Source organism: Rhipicephalus microplus, chromosome 3 (assembly GCF_043290135.1).
Source record: "Rhipicephalus microplus isolate Deutch F79 chromosome 3, USDA_Rmic, whole genome shotgun sequence".
Classification (NCBI taxonomy): Eukaryota; Metazoa; Arthropoda; class Arachnida; order Ixodida; family Ixodidae; genus Rhipicephalus; species Rhipicephalus microplus.
The window spans coordinates 134,820,543-134,844,963 of NC_134702.1; the positions used below are offsets into that span (position 1 = coordinate 134,820,543).

A 24,421-nucleotide genomic window follows, 5' to 3' on the forward strand; every position below is an offset into this window, starting at 1 on the left:
TTACAAAAAAAAAAAAAACGCACCTGCGAGGCTCAAGCATTAATTATAGTAAGTGCAGCTTTGCAGCGGAGGTGCAACGAATGGACAAGAGGGTCAAACACTGTGCTCAGAGCCGTGCTTTGTCAGAGACAGTGCAACATAGATAGGAGGATTGAACACCGGCAAGAGAAAGCAGCCCACACTCGAAAGCTGCTTGCGCCCACACTCGAAAGCTGCTTGCGGTAGCCAAACTATCAACGCCTTACAGCTGCCATGCACGCACTATTACAAGCAAGTTCCCTGCGAAGTGAATGGCATTTCCCCACAGCAGTGGCCAGCCAACTAGGTTTTGACACGAACACAAGTGCTGGGTAACAATGGCCAGGCGTTTCCCCATGCAATGGAGATGTGCAAATGGATTTACAATGAAGTGTGGTTGCCTTTCACCAGTACCGAAAGCATCCAACCAGATACAAACTCGCACTACATTTCTTGCACATCCCAGCGGCAATTGTCAGAATGTCTGCCTTACAGTGCAGTGGCAACTAGGCGTATTTATTTTTCCCCTGTCAAGTGTGCAAAAAAGAAGTAAACGACAGAGTAACCGGCACTATATGCTGCATTAACGGTACGAGCCAGCAGTGAAAGAAGTGCGGCCGAACGCGTGCACGTGAAGGCTATGAAGGCGGTGGTGTCCAGAACAAATAAACAGAAGCTTTGGTCAGTCAAACAAACGAAGACTCTACGCGAGCAGCCCGCCAGGGAGAACATCAGGCTGCCACTGTTCCAGACACCGATAATCCCTAACCAATGTGCAGCAACATCCTGCTGCATAATGTTAATTGAAAGTACTACTGGCCACAAAAAGTATCGACGCATTCTTGTCCCTGAAAGGAAGACGAGAGAGCTACCCGCTCGGCTAGATGGGGAAGCCAATAGCAATGAAAACAAGTTCTTCCCAAACCTATCTAAGCAAACGCCAGCTATCTCTACATAGCACACAGCAAGTTGTCTCACAAGTATAAACTCCCGTTTGGGATCGCAGATGGGCATAGGAAGCGAGAGAAAGCCCAGGAAAGACGAGTCGCCTCGAGAGGAAGGCTGGCTCGCCACGTCACATACCGAAATTGCAGATGAAATGCAACCCCATGTGTGCCCACCATCAGAGGAGCAACACTAGCCCAGATGAAGACGCCCTGTAATTACTTCTTTGCACTGGAGAATGCACTCGTACTCGATTAATGCTCTGAAAATGCACTCACACAGTTGTGCATTGCCAAACATTTTGCTCGATTCAGCGTGCGATCATCTTAACTGAGGCTCTCACAATTGCTTGGGGCCTTACAGTGGCAGCTGTGCTATTCCAGAAAAGCATTTCTATGGGCTCGAAAAATGCAATGCAGCAACAACTTTGTGCGTGCAAGTCACTGTAGTAAAGAAGAGGCTTGAATGCTCATGGTGCCTGTGGCTAAGTACTTATAGAAAATTCCTGGCAGCCCAGACAAGCACACGCAAAAATTCACTGTAAAAAAAGCATTCTGCCTTGACCCTTCCCTCAAACTTACTATCATCGTACCACACTTGTCCAAAAGAAAGAAGCTGCAATCTGTAAGGTAAAGGCTAATCCATGCCGAGCCTCAGATACCATGAGCAGTCGATGGCCCTCACATCTCAAGAATCCCACCTCATGCATGCGTCTATGCACAGAACAATTCGCTTTAGAAATGATACAGGTTTATGTACAGCAGAAGAGAAAGAGACAGCAGTGGCAAGAGAGAGACTCCTCCAGACACGCACCATGCACGCTTTAAATACACGTGACATTCGCACGGGCTTTTGTCCTCGTAGGCCCACACACAGAAGGAGGAGGGAGGCCGGCAGAGGCCCATGCGAACCACCCACAGGCCAGACATACCACACGACACCCGGACGGAGCTGCTGGCGGCCGCGCCACCTCCCTCCTCCTAACCCGCATCTCCAACACCAACACTCACTGCAGCCGACTCCTCCCGCCAGTACAAGCCAGTGTGTGATAAGGACTCTCCCAGTTACAATCTCCCTGGGGCGGCCGCACCGGTGCACTCGCGCAGCCACGAAAAACAGCAATCAAAAAATGCATTTCACTTTGGTCGTACCAATTGTGCCAACATACTCACGTGGCACCCAGAAGCATATGTGGCTGTGGTGGCGCCCTCTACAAGTCGCCACATTCTATGCCTCGAACCAATCGCGAGACCAATAAGATATGACAGGGGACGGCCCCAAGAGTACACCAGTGCCACCAGAGAGCGGGCAGACCAAACGGTCCCCCAGCGAGCACAGATGCTCAGGGGGAGACGGACATGCCGAAGCCCTGCTTGCCCTCGCGCTGGGGCCAGGGTCCACCTTGGCCCGCCCCGGCATCGGCTGAGCCGCCTGCCTGTCCGGCTCCTCCTTGTCCCATCCAGCCCAAGAAGGAGCCCGACCCGCCAGCACCTGAGTTAGGCGGTGGGGGTCCTCCGGGACCCTGGTCCCCCGCGCCCCCCTGGAACGACCCCCCGAAGAGCCCGAAGCCTGCCGCCTGCCCCAGGGCTGCTACAACGGCAGAACTGAGGGGCAGTGTTGCGGCGCCCAAGTTGAGCGCGCCCATGCCCAACGTGGGAGGAGTAGTGTTCACACCCTGCGGAGGCGTGGCTTGTGCCTGTGCAGCACCAAGGGGCCCCATGCCCAAGCTGCCGCCTAAGAGGTTTGGCAAGTCTGCGCCGCGATGTGCTCCCCCGGCTGCCTGATGGCCCCAGCCACCATGGGGTGCCAGATGGTGCGCGCCCGGGAAGGGCCCCGGTGCCGCATATGCAGCACCCTGACCGGCGGACCGACCCACATCGAGAGGCCCACCCCTGTGGGCGGGGCCAGTCCCGGGCCCCCTCCCCCCAGCTCCCCCGCCTGCCCCTCCACCGCCGCCTGCGAGTGGTCCCAGAGCATGGTGGTGCGACGAAGGTGCCGCCTCGCTCTTCGGCACCGCGTTGCTGACATGAATGCTGGTGCCGCGAATGATGTGGTCCTCACCGCACAGTGATTGTGCCACGTCTGGGTCGACGAAGGTGACAAAAGCAAACGCACGGAATGGCTTGGGGATAAACACATCTGTCACCTCGCCATACTTGGAGAAGTAGTCACGTAGATCGTCAGAGCTCAGGTCCTCAGTGCAGCGGCCCACGAACACCTTGCGGCTGAGCTCCGATGCCTGGCCATCCTGCATACCAGAAATTGGTCATGCCACAATTGATATTTCAATTATCGGTACAAGACAATACCAAACACAAACTCAGATGCCACACGTCTTTGTAGATGAGTTTAAACTGCTGAGAAAATTTCCTAGCCCTTGGTGGGTCTTACCTCTTAATGCTCAATAAGGTGTCTGTGTAACAAACATTCATGGGAATTAATGCTAGCAAAGCTAAAACAAGGCGACACAGCCAGGTGGCATTATGCCGCCAACATTTAGCTTGTGCCTTGTGTGCCCAACGTGCTAACAGCACACTAGTGGTCAGGTAGGCTTCTGTGTGTGCAGCTCTGAGCAAAATGAGTAATAAATATTGTTGCGGACAAAACCACACAAGACTTCGGATCGGCACAGCGGATACGCATTCATGAGAGCTGGCGTGCTTCGATGTGTCTAGCGAATTCAGAAGCATCACTGTCAACATTGGAACGGTCAGTGGGTAACAGCAGCGCATCCTATCTTGTTACAGCTTCCCCGCCATGCAGCAAGTTGAAAGGGGTGAAGCCGATAGTTTCTTGTGTGGCGGCATTATACGTAAAGATAACGTATGGAAGAACGTCGCCCCAGTTTTTATGGTTAATGTCAATGTACATGGAAATCATATCTGCTATCGTTCTGTTTAGTTGCTCTGTGAGCCCATTTGTCTGGGCATGGTAAGCCATTGCTTTACGGTGAGTGGTACCACTGAGCTGCATGATATCTTTGGTAAGCCCTGCTGTAAATTCCATGACCCTGTTAGCGGCCCTACCCTCAGAGGTCGCTGTTCTTAGTTTCCCCTGCTTGGGCTCCCTGGCCAGTTACCCATGGAAGCTGAAAACGTTGGGTAGCAGCTAGGTGACATGGATCGTCGAGGAGGTGGTGAACGAGTGTGTCGCCTCATCATTAGGGAAGGGGATCGAGCAGGTAGCAAGAATTGCTTGAAAGATGTAAACTGTGAAAATGAAATTTTTTATATCAAATATTAAAGTTGTTATTTGTTTTTTTACTATTTCACTCGACTTCTGCCAAACGCTTGAAAAAAAAAAATGATGTGCTGCACTCCCGTGTGCATCAATGTAACAGTCTGTGTGCTAACAGAACTCCTGCCATCCACAAAGCATGCAGTACCGTATTTACTCGATTCTACCGCACCCTCGATTGTAACGTGCACTGGGTTTCCACGACGAAAAAAAAGAAAGTAAAACATTGATTGCAACGCGCACCAATTTTTCTCGTTGGCCCACACGGTCACACCACTCGGGAAAAAGACTCCTTTCGGGAGCGTCTTCAATTTATATATGAGGTACGGGGGAAGCTTGTGCCTATCTGACGTGCAACGGAGCATTGCCGTCACTCTAGTTATACTGTGGTCCGATGCCAGCACGCAAACTTGCTTCGCCCCCTTTTTCTCGACAGTTGTGGTGCCAAGCATGTCAAAGTAAAGAGGCGTCTGATCGGCGTTCCCGATTTGCCCAAGCAGGGAGCCGTTGCTGTGCCGCAAGTTTAGGACGAACCTCTGAAAACTGAAGCTTTTCTTCGTACTCATCCGGCATTTTTTGGCGTATGCCCGTTCGCCTTTAGAGGGAAAAGCCTTTCCTCTTCATAAAGTTAGTTAGCCAGCACCTGCTCACTTTAAACTGGCTCCGCATTAGCCCTTTTTCTAAGGCTAACTGCATAGCCTGCACTTGGAGCAGTTCTGTCGTCACGGGCTGCTGTGCCGCTCACTGCTCAATCACATACTCGCCGAGCAGCTCTTAAATGTGCGGAAACCGACCCTGCTGTGGTCCGCTGAAGACTTCGCGTGAATCTTTGCTGTCGACAATATCCTGCTTTTGTTTCTTGCTTTGATGCTATGATGCTCTGATGTGTATGCTTAGAGAAAGCTGCAAAAACGATCATTCTCTCTCTCTCTCTCTTTTTTGCCAGCTTGACTCCAAAAACTTTGAAATGTCTTTGTTACTCGCTCTTTCGTTATTCGTATTTTAGCTTTTACTTTGTATTAACATAAGAGATCCCGCCTGCAGTTTGTTACCTTGGAACCTGCTCCTGCATATATACTTGCAGTGTACTAAATTTCTGATGCCAATAAAGAAAGATTGATTGACTGGTTGATTGACTGTGCACGTGTGCGTCCAAAGTGCCCTGTTCAGTGCAACAGCCTCTAGAGGCACGATAAAGCACCGAACATCATACCTGCCCACCGTGGAGTGATGAGCAGCCAAAATGGGATGAATAAAGAAAGAGTAAGAGCGGAGGTGGCCTTACTTGAGCACTCACTTTGGAGTTTGGTATCTTGACGTCACACCAGCGGCCATCGATGAGATGCCGCTTGGACAGGGCCCTCACCTGGGACTCGTAGCTGGAGAAGCGGATGAAGCCAAATCCTTTTGACTGGCCTGTCTTGGGGTCCTTCTTCACCTGTCACGAGATGCAAAGTGGTTTACAGGGCGCTGCCTTCTACTATAAAGCCACAGGGACAATGCCATGGCAAACACGAGGGCCGAATAGTCCAATGCAATGTAGAAAATGCAGCTGATCGGTAGGCAAGGCTCCAGCGAGCCTATAAGGCAAAGTATTGGTGGACTGTAAACAGATTGAAATGCACAACTTTGGGTAAAACACTGCCACAAGTTGCGCGCTTTTTCCTTGGTGAACTAAGCCACAGGTGGGCGCATGTGTGCACGATTCCGTTCGAATTGCACACACCACACCGTTAAATGCCCACCCATTAACAGATGAAGTGTGTGCTGCCAATGTTAGGCGGAAAATGAATATTTGTGTCATGGTAGAGTGCAGATGTGCATGCCACCTGAACTCCAGTGTTAGCTTGGGCATTGTCATGCAAATTTAGAAGCTTTTGCGCTTTGTGGCCTGAGCATTTGCAATTACTATCAAACTTGCAAACCCTACTGAAGATTCAGGAGACTCGGCAAGCGCATTTATTTTCGAGTGGGTACACATTTCTGGAAACAGTGGCTACGACGCACCACTAGTGCTTGAGGTCAGAACATTTTTTTACACTGGAACTACGAAAATGCAGAAGTGACATCTGCTCTGACATAAACTCCCAGCCACGACATGCAACTTGGAGTAATATTACAACAGAAAGAGTCAGAGATGGGGGAAAAAGAAAAATACAAAATGACTCCATGTGCAAATAGGTGCTGTGCGAATCATACCCTTGCAGCACCCACGGGGCCACATTACGAGTGCACCCGTCTTCATTTCTCGTTGCAAGCCAGTTGCCAATGAAAACGACCTTACCTGTGCCATAAGGACTTCCCCAAACGTCTCGAAGTACTGGCGCAAGTCCTGCTCCGAGGTCTTCCAGGGTAGGCCCAGCACTATCAGGTCGGAGCATTTCTGCCGGTTCTCCAGCCGCTTGGTCTTGGCCGTGCTGTTCTCCAGCTGCTCGTCACTCTTGCGTTTGTTCTCCGAGTTGTGCAGGCACGCGTCTGCGATGGTTACGTCTCGTCAGCTCCTTCATTACTGCCACATCTGCTGGCACCTACTCATCAAGAGTTCATTCTCTAGCTTTTATTGGTTGAGTAAGCCAAACTATTCATCTTTCACAAACAGATCCCTAGAAAATGCTACTTTCCTAAACATTAACCAAAGAAAGTCTAGGCTGATGAACCATAGGGAAGACAACACCGAAATCCTCATGAGGATATGCTTCCTACGCACCAAAAAGGACTTTTCAATTGCAACAACCTTATGGTTTGCAAAATAAAGGCTCAATCTGCCAACACAGAATCTGCTTCACTTGATACTGACTCGCTCGTCTAAGCAATTACAGCCCCTCCATGAGTTAACTCTATACTTCGGCCTACAGTAAGGCATATAGCCACACACAGTTCAGGCAAGCTGAACTGCACTACCTAGTTTGTACACTTACAATGACGTGAACCCAGATTCAATAGTAAAGTAATTATTTATGAAAAGCTCAGACATAAACAACATTGTTCATTAATAAAATGCCTTGCACAATGATGTTGCCATCGTTAACTATCATATCTACCCACTGACAACTACTTTTGTGCCATAAAGTCTGATTTAGTTCAGTGAATTCTGTATTGTTTTTGCATGCATACTTCTGCACATTTATGCCCCCTTTAATAGGAACTGTACATATCAGGTACAGAGACTCATCACACCACACGCAACTTTTACAGGGTTGAAAAACAGTGTACACATTTGTATATGGTTCCTGAGCAAAATGGTGCTATGTATTGTTACAGAGGACACTTTCCCGAATTCACTACCGTGTTCAGGGAGTTGTTCGGTGTTCTGCATTCTGAGAGCCACACCACAGCTAATTTTTGTTTAACTGGAATGAATATAACTGAAAACAAATCACAAAAAAAAAACTCTGAGCCTGGGATTTCATTTTATTTATACAAAAGCAGAACATGACTGTCATCAGGGCAAATATTTATATACAACTTACAATTGCTGTAAAATGCACAAATCAACGTATTACTACATTCTCTTTCATGCTATGAAATACTGAGTGCCACTGAATAGGGTTGCAGAAATTTGACAAACTTGTACACAGTCAATCATAATGCATGTAAGAAAGATGTGATATTAATGTTTTCTTATATTCCAATTGTACACTTACTGTGCTTCCTTTCAGATGTTTATGGCACACTGAGAAAAAAATTCTTGCCAAGCCAATGTTAAGAACACAGAATTTTTTTTGTGGCATTTCCAGTTGTAAAAAACAATGAATTTGTCTAGACTTTTGACAAAACATTCAACGCTTCCCCATTACGCAGCTATGCATATAAAGATAACAAGCAACCTGAACGGGAATGAAAGTGCGTAGAAGGGATTGAAGGGACGAGAGTTTGTAGCTAAATGCATGTTCAAACCATGGGGCAAAGAACTGAAAAGGATGTCTTCACATTTTTTACGTATGTGCACGACAAGGCACAAGACAGAAAGACATTTTACTGGTACTACAATGCCTAAACTGACAGGGCAAGAAAATATGGAGTAGGGAGGATGCGCTACCGTGGAGTGCAAATTTTCCTCTTAAAGAGACCTGCAATTTTCCCAAGAAAGCTTCTCAGGTGGCACCAATATCGTCATCACCACCACACAGTGATTTCGTGCTTTTGTTCAAAGAACATTATGCAGGTCTTCAGTGACACAATTTCCGGCTGCAGAGCACTGTTTATGCACTGTGCTACCAATGCAAACAGTGTCAAAAAAAAAAAAAAACAATCTTGCAAAACTATGTTTATTGTGACTGCCAACTGAAAAGCATGTCTACTGGAATGACACCATTATCATGCAGAACACATGGTGCACTTTAGATTTAGGACGTAGAAGAGTAAAATGTCGCCTCTTCACTTTAACCAAATGAGGATAACATTCACTTAGCTTGTGCAATGAGCTTCCCGTAAATAATAGCTCGGGTTCGCTACCCAGTTGTAAATTTATTTTTTCCCTCTTATTTGACAGGTTGATGATAAAGGTCAGGTAAATTCAGTAGCCTCAAGGTGATGTGGTGATACCCAAGGTGATGTGGGCCCTAATAATATGAGGATTCCATGCTTGTATTACTCTCTGCAGTACGTAATAAATGATAGTAGGGGCAAACTTCGACAAAGTTCTTCATGGGATCAAACGGTGGTGAATGGGCGAATAGCAGTGGCATGGTACTAAGAGAAAGCAATTAAATCTTTTAAACATGCACTAATCTGTGCTTAAAACATGATGATAGGCAGTCCTGGGGCTTAACATCTTAAAACAACAATATGATTATGTAAGATGCTGTCGTGGAGGGCTCTGGAAATTTCTACCACCCGGGGTTCTTTAATGTGCACTAACATCTCACAGTCCATGAGACTCTAGCATTTCACCTCCACCAAAATGCACGGGCGGGTCAGCAGCCGAGCATCCTAACCGATAAAATGCCGCAACAGACTAGGCAGTCTTAAAGGCGAAAACCATGTACAGTACGGTCCACTGTTAGAGGGAACACGCGAGCTCGTAGCCGGCGGTCTGCGGCGCGCCAACTGCTGGCGAGATTTGGAGGAGGATGAGCGCAGAATCGCAAGGGCCCTACTTGCTTGCATCGTCTGCTACCACCCCGCCCTACACTCGGCGCCTGCTAGCGACAAGCTTGCTGTGAGCGCTTCATCGACCATCAATTTCCATGTCTGTTATTAAAAGCAACTGGCTGGTTCGAACGGCTTTTTTTGAAAAGCTTACGATTACATTTTTGGTGAGCACAAACATTAAGCTACGCGAGTGATGCGCTTCGTTATTGCTTTCACAGACTTTCACAGCTGGGGGCGTATTTATTCGCTGATCACATTCATTTTCGGCAGAGCTAGTTCTTAGAAGCGGCATGGCTAGAGTACCTGAGGAGGAAAGGCTTCGAATAGTTGAGCTGTACACCAAAGAATACAGCCAGCGTGATTTCACTGCCATCGCGAAATGGCCACTTTCTCATTACTAGCGTAATCATCTGCATTACGAATGTATTTTTTGTCATTGCCAAGTTCTGTCACGCATAATCCTATTTTGCTTACACAGATTTACATTTTAGTGTGTGTTTCACAGGGCTTAGATGTGTTTCATTACCTTTGAATTATTCATATGTTTCGAGGCAACAGATCTGACCTCACTCAACCTGTCTAAGTTTGAGAAATTAATTTTTTTTGTTTACTCCATAGTGTTCAAGATACACCATTTTTCAGCGCACGTATTGGTGAAATGTAATGATTTTTGAAAAAGTGAACGCTATCGCATATTCGAAATAAAGAGTTTTTCGCTTCAATGAAGAAAACGAAATGGAACGCGAGTTAGAACTAACATTACCTGCGTATTGCAATACACAACAATTATATAATTCGGTGTCACGCCGTAGTGGCATACATTGAAGTATTGTCAAACGCGAGTTTTCTTAACATACTTCTAAATACTAAAAGCACATGGCTTTTCTTTGCATTTCGCCTGTAATCTAAAATCGGCTGCTAGGCCATGAATGGAATTGCAACAAAGCTGCCGAGAAAGCACAAGAACAACGGACAGGCACATTTTTTCTGCACGCTGATTACCCGAGGAGGGGCAGGGAGAGTGGGGAAATGCGAACGCTGTATCCAGCACACGGCAAGCGCCGGAGCGAGAAGTAGCAGACGAAAAGCGGCGAGCCCCACCCTTTTGCATCTATGCGCATGCGCAGCGTTTACCAACCTCACCGCCAGTTTGCGCCACACGGGCCGCCAGCCACGCGTTGCCGTGGTCCCTGCAAGAGTGGACCGTAGTGTACAAGCTATTAAAGAGGAAGGATTCTGAGGCTTGAATGAAAAATAGAGAGGAGGGAAATCCAGTGTTGGCTCCGACCACTTACATAACCAATGCTGTGGACAGAGTAAATTGTTTTCACCAGCAGGCAAGGTCTTAAGCAGTTAACCCGAGTTTGTATGGTGCCAACCTCGTGCACAAACCTTGCTCGAAGTGCTGCTTGGTATTTACTGAAATTTCGTGAGAAGACTTCTTGGTCTGCATCATTCAATAGAACACCAAATCACTGCTTCCATCAGAGAAAAATTTTTTCAACAAAAAACAAATGCGTTAGCGAACCATCATTGGGCAAGTGCTTCTGCAGTTGTGTGTAATAGATTCACTAGCAGTAGCCCATCACTAAAGACCAGGCATATTATAGATTCTTGTTTAAAAGTATGCATCGTCGTGGATCGATATGGTTAAGCCCAGTTATCAAGAATGCTAAATGCTGCCCTTCCCACCTGAATTCTAGCATTTAATAGCCAAAATAATACAATCATGATGTACTCCGCAATGAGTCATAGGGGTTGGTTTGGAGCTACCTCAGATTTCTGCAGAGATCTTGCAGCAGAGACAGGGTACACTATTTACCTTCCAACTTTCATTTTGCCCCAAGGACTCCCTTTGCAGCACTGTGCTGCCTTTGCAGCACTGTGCTGCCTCAGTTGACTAATGAACCTTGTTTAGCAGTTAGAACATTTTTTTTTCAGTTACTAGTTAATTCAGTTAAATAATACCTCTGCGGACACCAACACATGCCTGCTGTCACTAGACACATCCTGAAGTAAACGGTCCTTTAAATCTGTTGGGCCCTATTCACAACCTGCATTGTTCTTCAAGGTTACGCCAGTGAACTTTAGTTGATGCCTTTGTTTAAAAAGTTAAGGGACCCTTAAGCTGCACCTTAAGGAGCTTAACATGATAGTGATATCCCGTCCCATGTGCGCACTTCAAACACTAGGTGAATACTTTCTACCGTATGATGTTACCCGAGAAGTTTAATTTGTGGATTACTACAATGTAATTGATAAAGTTGAAAGTGGCTTGTGTCAGTGGAGCGTTTGCATACTGCTGCATTCTGTGTAATGGGTAGCATGCTTTGAACCACGAGCCATTATGCGCTTGATTGAAATCTTTTCGAACTTGCTGTGCACTCACTACGTGGTCTTAAGGGAATATGCACAGTAAAATGCGTGCTTTTATAATGAGTGGCCTGCTTTAAACCATGAAGTCGCTATGATAGACACATGTTCTGACACCCAATGGCAATGTACACTTGTACCATGCAATATTACTGCGATAGTACATTTTTTATTGTGAAGCTTATATACAGGACTTGTGTGTTTGTAACGCATCAATGTTATATTTACTGCATTTCGAAGCAGAAGAAGTTATTTTTTACACTGTATTTACAAGCAGATGCACGGCTGTGTGGTAGAAAACCCACTTGCCACACAAATCGCGGAAATTTTTATTTATTTATTTTTCATCTTTTCCAATTTTTCGGTCAGGCCCAAAATGTTTTTTCGCTCACAAACAATGAAGCCGGCACCGCAATTTCTGTGAAACGTGCTTTTTACTTCATCGCATTAGTAATACAGACACTTGGCAACCATGCCTCATATTTATTGTATCACATTTAATAGTAACTGGCTCAGCGCAATTGGTGCATGCACTAATAAGTGCTATAATTGACTAGATTTTGTGGGAAGCAACTGAAAAGTGAGGGGCTACTGTGCCTGCGTAAAGCTTAGTAATACTACAAACATCAATGACACCAGCTCATTATTCGTAGTGACAAGATACCTGTCAGTAATTAAAAGAACCTCATCTAACCATATTGTGAGTCAATGAAGTAGTCTTCCTTCACCACCTGCCTTTATTGAAAATGAATTCAAGCTGAAAAAGGCACAGCATCCCTTGCGCCTTTGCCTAGGACGACTTGACTGCGAAAGCCGTTTGGAGGACTATTTTGTCAGCATCATCAGAGTTTGAGGTCACCGCAAGTAGCTGCAAACTTAGTTGATAATGTGGCTGATAATGATGAATTCAAGCTGAGCCTTCAGCAATCAACGGGTTGGCCGCTTTCAAACGCACACTCATTTCACTTCATGTGGTGTGATGACTGGTAAAATCAGAAGCTTCTGCCACACAATATTATATCGCTTAACTCCTTGCACACGCAAAAGGCGGTAGTGTGGCAGTCATACTAGTGGCCTTAAGCGTGAAAATTATCATCGGACCACAACCAAAGTTCTCGGCAGAAGGTGCTATTTTGATAATGTTTAGTTAGTGAGGCGCAGTGCCGCCAAACATCAGGCTGTCGTGTGCCATATTTGCTGATGAACCATGCAAATGGCGGCGCACTGACTGGCGCCCGGCGGGAAATGCCCAGTGAATACCTCCTATAATGTCTTTTTCAGAGGTGGTTTCAATCACTGGAACGGCACTGTGGTGTAAAACATAACTACCATGCTGAGTACTTGTGTGACCATTCTGGCCTAGATCCTGAATTTATTCACCCAAGTTCGTGCAGGTTTTTGCACTACTTGACACATTTTACGGGGCCAGTACTGAAGGTTTTTGTCCTTGAAGGGGCCCTGCGACATTTTCGGGACAGCCTCATTTAGCACCAGAATGCATGTAGCATTGTTTATTGAGATGAATGAAACAAGAATTATGGAAATTGGTGCACGGAAAGTGAAGTTATGAGTCCTCAAAGTTCAAAACTCTAGCAGACGACGATGAGAAACGTTCTCTTTCGCATTTCACTCGCCTGCTGACGTTAAAGACCGTTTCCAATCACAGCGCGCGTCTTATAAAGACATATTGGAGATGTCACCTTATGGTGGCCTTCCAACAGTACCTCGCTACCACTCCTTTTGACGGCGTTATCAGTATGGTTGCTACGAACCACGTGTGTGGGGTAGCAGACGCTTCCACGGTCCAACTGTGTAGGATACACACACTTTGGGAGGGGTCAATTCTCGGCTTGCTTGCAAGATGCGTTCTATGGCAACGCCTGCGCCCACCGCCTGTCACATTTTTGGCTCGCTAAAAACGTGGCATGCATTTCCACCTTTAGTTATTGGCGTACCATAGCCTCCTTTGCAGGCTTAAGTGTAGTGTTCATTGTTGTGAAAATAAAACATCCAGAAAAAGGAATGACTGCTTTCTGAGAAACTGTGAAAAAAGTTCTTGCTGTTTTTAGCATTCACTCATGTGGCCAAGCCACCAGCGTATGAATATTGCTCGCTATTTGTCACGTCAAGCCAATAAAAAGCGAACCATCCTTGTCCTCATGTCACATGACATGATGCCAGTTCTCATAACAAAAATTGCTGATGTGTGTCGCCGTAGTCTGAAATCATGGTAGTTAGTCCCGTGAATTAAAATTATAACGGCATCCGTTTTCACGTTGCCATTTGTGCAACAATATTGGCATGTTCTACAGCACCAGAAGAACTGATGAAAAATGCATGCTCAAATAGTGTCGCAGGGCCCCTTTTGGTCTCCACGGTTCCAGGGTACCCGTGCTTTAAAGGCTACAGATAACCACCATTAGGTATCCAGCATCCAAATTTGTCTTGCCACAATAAGCATGAGTTGCTTTAGCTAAGCCCCGAGAAGTTGCAAAGAGTGTCTAGTCATATTCGAAAAACAAGTGAACGAAAATGGCTAAGTACTGCATAAGTGCTCAGTGGTGTCCTCATCATAAGTGAAAGCTTTTTTTCGTAAGTGTTGCTGAACGACAATGCCTATGGTACATTACTTTAACTGCGGATGCCCTCAAGATAACATTAAAAGTCATTTCAGTGTGATACTTTCGTTGCATGTAATCATTAAAAATTCAGGAGCACTCAAGTGGGTACCATCACATTTTGAGATAACCGTTAAATTTTTCAAGTTCATAATTTTTTTACTTACGTTTTTAAGGGCAGGAAGCCAAATAATACCGTTTTCCAAAAGCTTTTTTCATTAGTGCATTCTTGGGACTGAGGAGGTTAATGAAGTACTTGCTGTTGGGCTAGTCAGCTTATACTTGTGTTGACCCCAAAAAAACTCTGGTTGTTGAGTGTAGCACGGCGAAAATAAAAAAAAAAGAGGGAGGAGGAGCAATTTGAGCCCTACTGCTGAAGGTGGCGATACAACTGCACAAGATAACCTAGCTTGCCCCATGACAAGCCTTCCAGACATGCTCTACAACTTGATCGCCTGCGTGGAACACAGTGCATACCCCAGAACCCAACCACATCAGCTATCAGCCAAATTTTACACTCCTGGTTCCACAAGTCAATACCATGATGTGGTTGTGAGGAACACCGCAGTGGAGGGCTCTGAAAACGTTGACCATTTAGGGTCCTTTAACTTGCAAAAACATCGCGCAGTACCTGCACCCAAAGTAGGTCCGCCGCAGTCGGGATCGAATCCGCGACCATCCGGAGCGGCCCCCGAGCGCTGTAACTGCCACACGATCGCGGCGGACTGCACAGGTTCCTCGCATTACGAGCTAAACGCGTTCGCGAAACTATCCAACGTACGGGCCGGCAGGGGTGGGGGGGGCAGCAACACTTCAGTGTTCCCCCCAAGTCCAGACACGAACCATCGCAGTCGGGCATAAATGAGTAACGAATGAAGTACTGCGAGAGGGGCATCCAGCCGATTAGCGTAATGAACGGTCGCGGCGCGGTCTGTTTGCGAAGCCGCCGCGGCGGCTTTCAGACGACTCGGCGGGGAGGGTTGAACGAACGTGTGGGAGGAGGCTGCGCAGTGTAACTGTGTCAGGATGGAGGAAAGGGAACCGCCGCCACCATTCGGATAACGAAAAGGATTAAAAACAATGGAAGACGACAGGACCGTCCTGAGGCGCTGCTGGGCGCGATCGCTCCCGCGTTTTTGAAGTGGGCCGCCGCCAAAAGAGAGAATAGCTGAGCACAGTGCTCACGGATTCGATCACGTTCTTTCACTTCCGCAGTCTTCAGTTCGACTCTGTGGCGTCTGCATCCGAGCCAACATTATTGACGGTCAGTTTCGTCGCGACACGACGAGGTTGTATCGAGTGACCGCGCGTGCCGGTAATTACACTAAACGTTTGGACTTCGCGTTTCCATCTGCGAGTACTCTATGTAAGAACACACACCGGTATCGGGAAAAAAACAAGGTAGCGATCAAGAAACAACAAGCACGATGCGTTCGGTTAGACCGAGATGTGCAGACGCATCGCGCACCGAGCGTGTTTCTCGAATGTTTGGGGTGTGTGGTTACGCCGCGAGGGTCAAAATCTTAGGAATAAGCGAACGCGCCTGCAAGATGTGCAGCAGAGTGGTTTCGATGAACGGACGATCAGACCCTCAATGCACGGGCACGAAAGCTGGATTACCGAACTTCCGTGAAGCTAGAGTCACTTGAATCGCGACCAACCTACGCAAACCGAACTTCGTCCAGCGCGCAAATAAGCCTCGACCTTTTTTTTTTTTTTTCATCTGTCCGCTCGAAGACGGAGGAATTTCTGCATCCAAGTGAATGTGGCTCCGCGTTCTCATCAAGCACAATCGACGACCCTTCTCCTTCGTACCACATCCTCACCCAACGAGCAATCGGTCCCGTTGGTGGCGACGACCGCCGGCGACCCGGCAAGATGATGACGCTCTTTTTTTTTTTCTTTTTTATACGGAAGAAAAAAAAGGCAAACCACGCTACTTCTCGAACGATTCCGCCTGGCGACTGCAGTCTTCGATGCTGAACTGTTTGGATGCAGTACTTCGGGGCTCAGATCCCTTTCCTACGCCAAGAGAGAACACTTGATGCCTACTACGCGATGGCGTACGACTTTTCAACCGCGATCGCACGGGCTTTTCCTCGTCTTCACGAGATACAAATCAACTGCCTAGACGCCCTCAAGAATCGTTAAACCAGTAAACAGAGGAGGCAAAAGGGTTAGCAAATGAGGCAAGAAGGCTTTGCCAGGGCGTTTTTTCGAAACGAGGCATCACAGAACACCTACCAGTGGAGGCATCGCAAATTATAGCGGCGGGATGCGGCGAACCACGCAACCTATCGTTACCTCCCTGAAGCTGGATCACTACGCATGCTACTGTAGCGACGTTTACAAACAAACCCTGACGTAGTACAGGCGCCAGTGGGCTCCCCTCGCGCAGTAAGCTCTCCGGCAAATGCTACGATCGAACAGCGATTACGGCGGACCGCACTCGAATGCCTCAAGGCACGTCGGCGAGTGTCCCTGAAACGCTTCGCGAGGAAAGGCTGGTCAGAATGTAGACTTGCTGAGGGGCATTAGGCCTAAGAATCGAGCTTGTGTTCCTGGCACGCAAAGCGCGGATAGAAAAGCACCGTCGCAGCCGACGATGTCAGCGCGTCGTCTCACCTTTAGGGAAAACACAGTAATACACAACATTGCCCCATCCGTTGTCTGGCGGGTGAAATCGGCCGTCGACCAAACGTACTCCACGCATCGTTCCTGACTCCGGGTTTCGATATTTGAGTCCGCATGTGGCCGGGAACTGAGCGGACAGCGTTGTCAGTAACAGTGTGCCATCGTCTTCGCACGGAAGTTCAATGGGTTCCTCACTTTCATCCTCTGAAACTTGAATAAAACAGCTCATTCTGAAACTTTTATATAAACAAACACACAGGCATACACTTACACCACAACACACATCAAACTTTGGATACTCTCGCACCACTACGAGAGAACGCGAGACTCGAGATGTTTTGGAAGTAAGTGACGTCTGGTGGCCACCTTCCCGAGATAAGTTTCCGCTGCGCAGCCACAGAACACAATGTGCGCCAAGCCAAGCGTAGCCAGTACCATAGTCGGGTGCGCGTTGGCGAGTGTTGCTACATTCAACAGGCGCGAAAGCGTGAACGTACTCGAAGGCTAACGTCATGGCATGTAAACCGCACAGACAAGCGCTCTTCGTAAAAGCCGACGGTGGCCCCATGTACTTTGAGATGGTGCCCTGCCCGGAGCGAAAAGAGATACGCCAGCTCATACTCGATGGAGGTGGTGTTCTCTTGCAGCCGGGCAAGAATCCGAATGCCGTTCACTTGGTTCCCTCTTCCATCGGAACTACACAGGGCCCCGAGGATGTGTTCTCCGCCAATTACATACGCGCTTGTTGCGGCAGCGACAAGCTCTTTCCTCTCAAGGAGTTCAAAATTCCGAGAGCGCCAGAATTCGTGGCAATCGACAACGCGGACGACACCAAAGAGCGAAAACTGCGCTCGGTTCGCTCGAGAAGTGAGTACACTCTCGGCGATCAGATTGCGATGGCCAAGTACGTGGCGAAGGCGCCCAACGTGCGCGTCCGTGGCAACCAGGTGTACAAAGAAATGGCTACGGCCGGCGTAGTTCCCGGTGCTCATTCATGGCAGTCGTTGAAGGAGCATTACCTGAAGAAAATACTCCCCTGGAAACACTTGTACGAGTCTCCAGACGCGAGCAAACTGCTTGCCAGGAATAAACACGCGCCACACGATAAGCAGGACTGGCCTCGCCGTGATTCGCCGAGCGACGCTTCAGTCATCGTGGAAGACAGTAGCGACGACGAGGCTAAGCGACAGCGTGCTCCTCGCTGTGAAGCACAAAAAAACAAGGGGGACGCAGAAACTGAAGTGGTTCTGGAAACAGAGAGCCAAGGTGATGCATCGTCTTCGCAGAACCACAACACACCAGCTGTGTGCCAACGTGGAAGAAGCAAAATGAAACGTAAAACGCTATTGCTTTCATCTCCATGCTTTCTCAGCACTCCCAATACAAGCACTGGTGGGAGCCCCTCTAGGCACGAAAGTAGAATCTCGGCACCGAAGAAGAAAAGCTCGGGCGGCAAGTCCGTCAAAAGCGAAGCCGCTCCCGAGAAGTTTTTGCCCCCTCTGAGGACACAGAGTGAAAGGTCTCCTGGCAAGACCTCACGCGCTCAAACACAATCCTCACCATGTAAACAAGACAGTGGCATAAGAGAAGGTACGCAAACCGCCGGAAAACTGGAGACCATTGCGAAGCGAAAACAAAAACCACGATCATCTTCGAGGAAGGCCAGAAGTGCAAAACGGCAAGGGACACCTACCGATGATCACGCTGAACAGGAAAAGTACACGAGTGCTAATGTTCGCAGTGTATTATGCACCAATCTCCCTGACAAGCTGAGTGTTTTGGAATGTGGTGAGCAGCAGAGTGCCGAATCGTCGCCGCAAAAGGAAGTCCACAGCGCAACCTTTTCTAAACATTCCAGTGGCTCTCCCAGACCCTCACAGCATTTGCAGAATACTAACCTCAGTGCCTCGGAAGAGCAGGCACCCTGTGCCAGCGAGCTCAGGTCCTTTCGGTCGCCTGTGAGAAAGGAACGAAGCATTGGTTCCCAAGCGAAGCTTAGCAGTTGCTTGAGCGCTCTGCTTTTGTCCGAATCAAGTGACGTCACTGACGCGGCAGTGCACGAATCTCCGCGCAAGCGAGCTTCCCATAGAAGGAGGTCCTCGAGATTCTCACGAAGAAAACAGCGGCGTGTAGCAGCACAGCAGGGTAATCTCAATGACCGCTTGGGTGAACTGGTACACTCAGAATCGACTGGCGATGGCATCATTATAACCAATGCCTTACGTTCTTCAACAGAGTCCGTGTACAACACGGCAGAGAGTGAGGGCACAACTCAAGGCACCAAGCGTACGAAAAAAAGTGGGAGAAGTGTCCTCTCGCCACCAAAAGTGTCGGACACTGCTGCGTTACGTAAAAATGATGCAACATTGCCTGCTAGCGAGGATCATTTCGTGAGGAGCACCCGCTGGAGTGCCAGCTACGAAAAGAAACGGAAATCTGTGCAAGGTGCTGCCCATGAGACATCGGGTTTTGACAGTGCGGATGAGTCCCTTCTGAAGAGGTTTGTGGAACAGGTGTCCGCATGTCATGTCACTGCCATGGATGACTGTGCTGCACAAGATGATGTGAGTTAGTTTGGGACCTTTAAAGGTTAAAGATTCATGTCATAGCTAGCCTTTGTGACAAGCCAGCAACATAACTTGAGGTAGCATAAATATTCAGGAGCCACTGTCTGAAATGTAGAAATTCATAAACAGGGTTTGTATGCTTGAGCCAGCATTTTAACGAGTGGACTAGTGTTCTTCAAAGCTAGACGACAGCTCCACTTGTCAAAACGTCGGCTGGAGCACACAATCTCTGTTTACGAATTATTTCATCACAGGGCTTCCATGTTCCCCTCCCAGCTGTTTTTTGTGTCAAATGTGACATTTCAAGTATGAGTGTAAGTGTCATCATCATGTTCCGAAAATAGCTGATTCAGTGCCATTATGGAGAAAAGTGTCTCCATGATTGAACAGAGGTAGAGATATATGCCTTGGGTATGTACTGTACTCACTGATTGAAATGCGAAAATTTAGGCCAAAGTAATGCTCTTGCCTTCATTCCCAGCGCCTGCAATTCATGTCATGTCGGTGTAATATTACGTTAAAAAAATACTGGCCGCTTATCTGCATGCTTTGCTGCTGATGTCGTCAAAAGACGAGTCTTGTTTCAGCCTTCTTTTTTGCATAGTGTTGCATTTTAGTGCAGTCTTAGAAACGCTAGGGTCTTTAGAATTGCTATCTATGTCTTTCGCAGTAAAGGAACACATCACCTAATACTTGCGTACTGATGTTGCACCTCTGATATGTGTAATACATGCTTTTTGATCAACATCGTTCACAAGTATGAACGCAGCCAACAGTACAAGATGGCTGGGTGTTCGGCAAGTGCTTTATCTTTGGCCAGGAGGGTGAATTGCGTGGCAGGCAGAAAGACAAAAATTTCTTCATTCAAGTATCCCAAGAAAGACTATTGTCTTTAAGAAAATGCCGCATTTCAATTCACGAGTACTATGCCTAAGAGTTACTTTTGTCACGGCATCTAAGATAACGAGGTGCTAAATTTGGAGGTGGCTTGCTTGGACCTACAACATAGCAACTAAATGTATGCATGGGTCTACTTAAGGGCTGTTTAATAACTGCTAAAAACAAAATCTAGATAATAAACAGAACTCCGGCATTGTAATTACTGCTGCAGCTGCATGTACTGTGATAAGTAAACATTGTAGACTAGTTGTTTACTTACTTTGCTCGTCAAACTTGGATGCCATGGCTGTTAGCAACATAACCTTGAGTGCGTTTCCTTTAGCATGTTTGGTGTTATAAAGCTTGAAAAGCAAATTTTTTGTGTAATATCACTGTTGTATGCAATAGACAGGCCCTCTATGCACAAGAAAAAAGCAGTTGCCTTCTAAGATTCATTGTTGCCAAAACTGTCTGTTTGCCGGAATGGTGGACGTGAACTGCTGGAGCAATGTGACAGACTTCACATGTTGAAGCTACATCACATAGTTTCATCACGAGGTCTCGCGTTTGAGGTGCACTTTTCAGGTGCCTTTTGTGGTAAATAACAGTGCACTTAAGCAGACCAAATCAATGTCACTATTGCAGAAGCTAATGAGAGTAATGGGTTTAAAGCCACTTCCATTCATGTGTGCATGTCTTGGAGCTTAATATTAAGGGCAATTATTTTACGTGATTGCTTCAAATTTAATTCGGGCAAAGCACCCAGTTAGGTGCTGTGGGTCTGATGTGGTTGAAGGTACACCAAGAGGAGCACGAAACTTGAGCTGTAATTGGTAACCAACCTGAAAAGTCATGCTTTGCGTGTGAAACAGACTTGGCAAGCTCTGCGATATGTGGCCCATTGTGAGGAAATGCTTCCTGTCAACTGCTCTCGCCTCATGCAACGCCATCCTTTGTTCCGTTTCTTCTCAGGCAACCACACTTTCGTTTTCGAGTGATGGCGGACTATCCGACGACGAGTTGACTCCGGAGCTCGGAGAGCCTTCCAAGCGCGACAAAATGGATGAGGCGCAGCGGGAGCTTTCTAGGCTTCTCGGCATCCTAAGAGCAGGAAAGAACTCGTCGCCACACGCAACGTGCCCGCCGCAGTGCACTTGCCCCCTCACGAGCCGGTACGCCCAGGTCGCTAGGGCAGCCGTATCGCTCGGTGCCGTTCTGGCCTACCACGGCATACCGCTTCCGTCGGGGGGAGCGACCCACCCTGCCGTGGCCATGGCACTAGAACTGCTTTTGCGTCACTTGGAACGAAATGCTGACGGTGGCAGTGGTTCAAAGTGAGCTGTGCTTCTTCCCCACCATCAGCTCAGTGACAAAGGCGTCATTATGTGACGCCATACTGTAAAGTTTGTAGACAATCTTCGGGGACAGTGCGATACTGAACGCACCGTGCACAGTATTGTGTGCATGCAACACCCTGAAAAACTAGTGCACGCAGTTTTGGTGGCGGCGATGAACTTAAATTTAAGTATAATGTATTGTACATTGTATGCCTTCATTTGAAGAAAAAAAGGAAAGCTTTGTTTGAAAGCTGTCAACTACCCCATTGCACTGAAGCTTTAGTTTTGATGTTTTTATTTTTCTTTATATTCTTATTCGTATAAGGATTTTACAGTATGAATGGCTTATACTTTTTTTTGCAAAGGAAATTGACCAGGCCTTTTTTGCATTGAACAAAATAAACTTAGGTTTCTAGTTTCTAAAGCAGAACAAAACTAAAGAAACACTATGTTGAAAAGAATGTTCACTATCAGGTAATGACCTCGCCAACGTTTTATTGCTCATGTTAGGGCACATGTCGCAATCACAATTTGGCAGAAGTAGTAGTGAAGCTAAGTCTTCATTACAGAAATCTTAAAACAAGCACCAGTCTCAAGATACACAACCTTAAAATGTGCCAAATGCGTCGTTGGCATTCTGGTTAATCTTTCTAGCACTGCGATTGTTAAAATTTAGGACAACCTTGAAGGGCTATGCTGCTCTTTGAAAACTCTTTAAAAACCGATTCTCGATTGATTTTGTAGAAGCTTGTTGAGTTTAGTTATGTACATTTATGTGATCTCTTATGTTCTAGTTTATTGTTTTTAAAACATCCAACATGTCATGTACTTTGGGAGGGGGGGGCAGAAGTGAGAGAATTGCAAAATTGATCAGCATGTCATAATAATTTGGAAGAAGGGCTGCGTGCAAGAAAGCAAAAAAAGATTTTATACGTCCATTTAATACAAACCTATTCTGTTTTAAAAATTCGCAAGTCAAATCCCAGCCTGAAATGAACCGACTCATGAAAGTTCCAAATACTGCAACCTTTGTTCAAGGAGGCTTTGAGAATACGTCCTTTATTGCACACAGTTCTGATTGCAGAATATCATTACATGCTGGTCTACTTAGCCATTCTTTCAGTTAACAAAAAATGAACACTATGAACACTAATTGCCTTGAGTTGCTCCTCATTCGTTAGTTACAAAGGGTCGTGTAATTGGGTCTGGTATCAAGTTGTGCACAAACATTCACTGTGAAAGCATTAAGTTTTTCGTGGTGAGGAAAAAGCGGTGCCGTCCGTACCCATTTGTCAATTGTTGCTATCGGAGTGAGTGTAGATACACTGTAGATACAGATAAGTAATTAGCCTTTATTTTTAGGAATAAAGCTCCTTATGGCATGGCTTGTGCATCTTCCGTTGTTGTGCGTAACCACCGGTGGCAGATACCCGACAGAGCGGTCCTTAAAAAGTCCGCTGGATGGCAGTACTTGTATATGATAAATACATGATGAAAAGATGTGAGATGGCGGTACTTAGAGTGTTCACTGGATAGATGAATGCACGGAAAGACATACAGACTGACAGACACACGAACAGACGAATGGAAGAACAGACGTACAGACGAAAGCAAGAACGAATGGATGGATGGAAGCACGGACAGACTGACATTCACTCCGTGGATATGCTGTGATTCAGTTAACGATGTATGCACGATGTGTATTCAGTGGCTGCGATAGTTGTGGCTAATTATGTGCCTCTAGCAATTAGAAAAAAAGAACTCCTGGGTGAGTGATGTTCATTTGCGACACCATTTATGAGCGGCTATAATACACTATGACTCGTGAAAAAGAATTAGATAGTTTTAGATAATCTGGGTAGATAACTGGTAACTGCACTCAAGTTACTGTATATACCTTAGGGAACTGCTTTACAATCCATTAACTCCATACCACCTAGCAGTGCAGCACTCCATTGCATTCATGGAGGAAATGCCACCTGAATCCTGCTTGTTCGTTTTGATCATTGTTGCAGAGGCGAGATAGGTTTAACCATAAAAAAATTTACAATGGAGTCTTGTAGAAGTACAAGACTCCATCGCATTTATGAAGGAATTGCCACCTGAATCCGCATTGTTTGTTTACATCATTGTTGCAGAGGCGAGATAGGTTCAACTATAACAAAATTTACACCTTAATTCACGAAATATATTTCGGCTAGTTTTATCTTGCCAAAATATAAATTCAGTAGTAAGATTTCCCACTCTCTAAAGAATTATGGATTAAAAAGGGTATCTTTCGGTCCAATGATACTAATTGCCATGTGGCTTGCATGCGTTTCCTTTCTTAAAAACTCTGCACAGGCCACTTTCCTATCAGGAATGCTATGTCACGCTGGTAACACGCATGTCGTTCGTAACCTAAAAGTGCCGTTCACACAGCAATAATGCACTATACTCCCAGAAACACTTTCATTTCTTTTTTTGTTAGAAAAACAATTTGTAGCACATAATAGGTCATTTATTTCACAAGCATGTCTCCACTACACTCTTGTTCACGACTGCAACAAAATATCGAGTAGTGTAAGCACTTCCTTGATCTCCATCCGAGACGCATTACACCAGTTTCATTACCTGCATGATTTGTAAATCTGATTCCTCTTCATCTCTTGTGTCCCTAATATCATGTGACTAACACAAGCAATTAAAGTGCCACTTAGGGCAGTATAAATGAGAACTA

The 24,421-nt window shown here is 46.6% G+C and overlaps 2 protein-coding genes across 3 annotated transcripts; one reads left to right on the forward strand and one right to left on the reverse strand.

Annotated features, from left to right (window-relative positions):
• Window positions 1-1,880: 1,880 nt before the first annotated feature.
• LOC119171565 (TAR DNA-binding protein 43) lies at window positions 1,881-17,245 on the reverse strand. 2 transcript variants are annotated; one of them, XM_037422352.2, is made up of 4 exons: window positions 16,911-17,245; window positions 6,485-6,675; window positions 5,498-5,638; window positions 1,881-3,211 (listed from the first exon to the last, which is right to left on the reverse strand). In XM_037422352.2, the coding sequence occupies exons 1-4, from the start codon at window positions 17,146-17,148 to the stop codon at window positions 2,306-2,308; spliced, it is 1,476 nt and encodes a 491-aa protein (XP_037278249.1). In that variant the 5' UTR covers window positions 17,149-17,245; the 3' UTR covers window positions 1,881-2,305. The 2 variants fall into 2 exon arrangements, with proteins under 2 accessions (XP_037278249.1, XP_037278242.1); XM_037422345.2 differs by having other exon boundaries at window positions 5,486-5,638.
• Window positions 17,246-17,327: 82 nt separating this feature from the next.
• LOC119171549 (uncharacterized) lies at window positions 17,328-23,087 on the forward strand. The gene is made up of 2 exons (XM_037422334.2): window positions 17,328-19,483; window positions 21,338-23,087. Exons 1-2 carry the CDS (start codon window positions 17,432-17,434, stop codon window positions 21,701-21,703), a joined length of 2,418 nt encoding a protein of 805 aa, XP_037278231.2. The 5' UTR covers window positions 17,328-17,431; the 3' UTR covers window positions 21,704-23,087.
• The last annotated feature ends 1,334 nt before the right edge of the window (window positions 23,088-24,421 follow it).

Coding starts and splice junctions, on each gene's coding strand:
- LOC119171549 (XM_037422334.2), top strand. CDS start 17,432: ATGGCATGTAAACCGCACAGACAAGCGCTCTTCGTAAAAGCCGACGGT. Junction 19,484..21,337: donor ACTGTGCTGCACAAGATGAT/GTGAGTTAGTTT, acceptor GTTTCTTCTCAG/GCAACCACACTTTCGTTTTC.
- LOC119171565 (XM_037422345.2), bottom strand. CDS start 17,148: ATGAGCTGTTTTATTCAAGTTTCAGAGGATGAAAGTGAGGAACCCATT. Junction 5,639..6,484: donor GGGAAGTCCTTATGGCACAG/GTAAGGTCGTTT, acceptor ATCTCGTGACAG/GTGAAGAAGGACCCCAAGAC. Junction 3,212..5,485: donor ACTCCAAAGTGAGTGCTCAA/GTAAGGCCACCT, acceptor TCTGGTATGCAG/GATGGCCAGGCATCGGAGCT.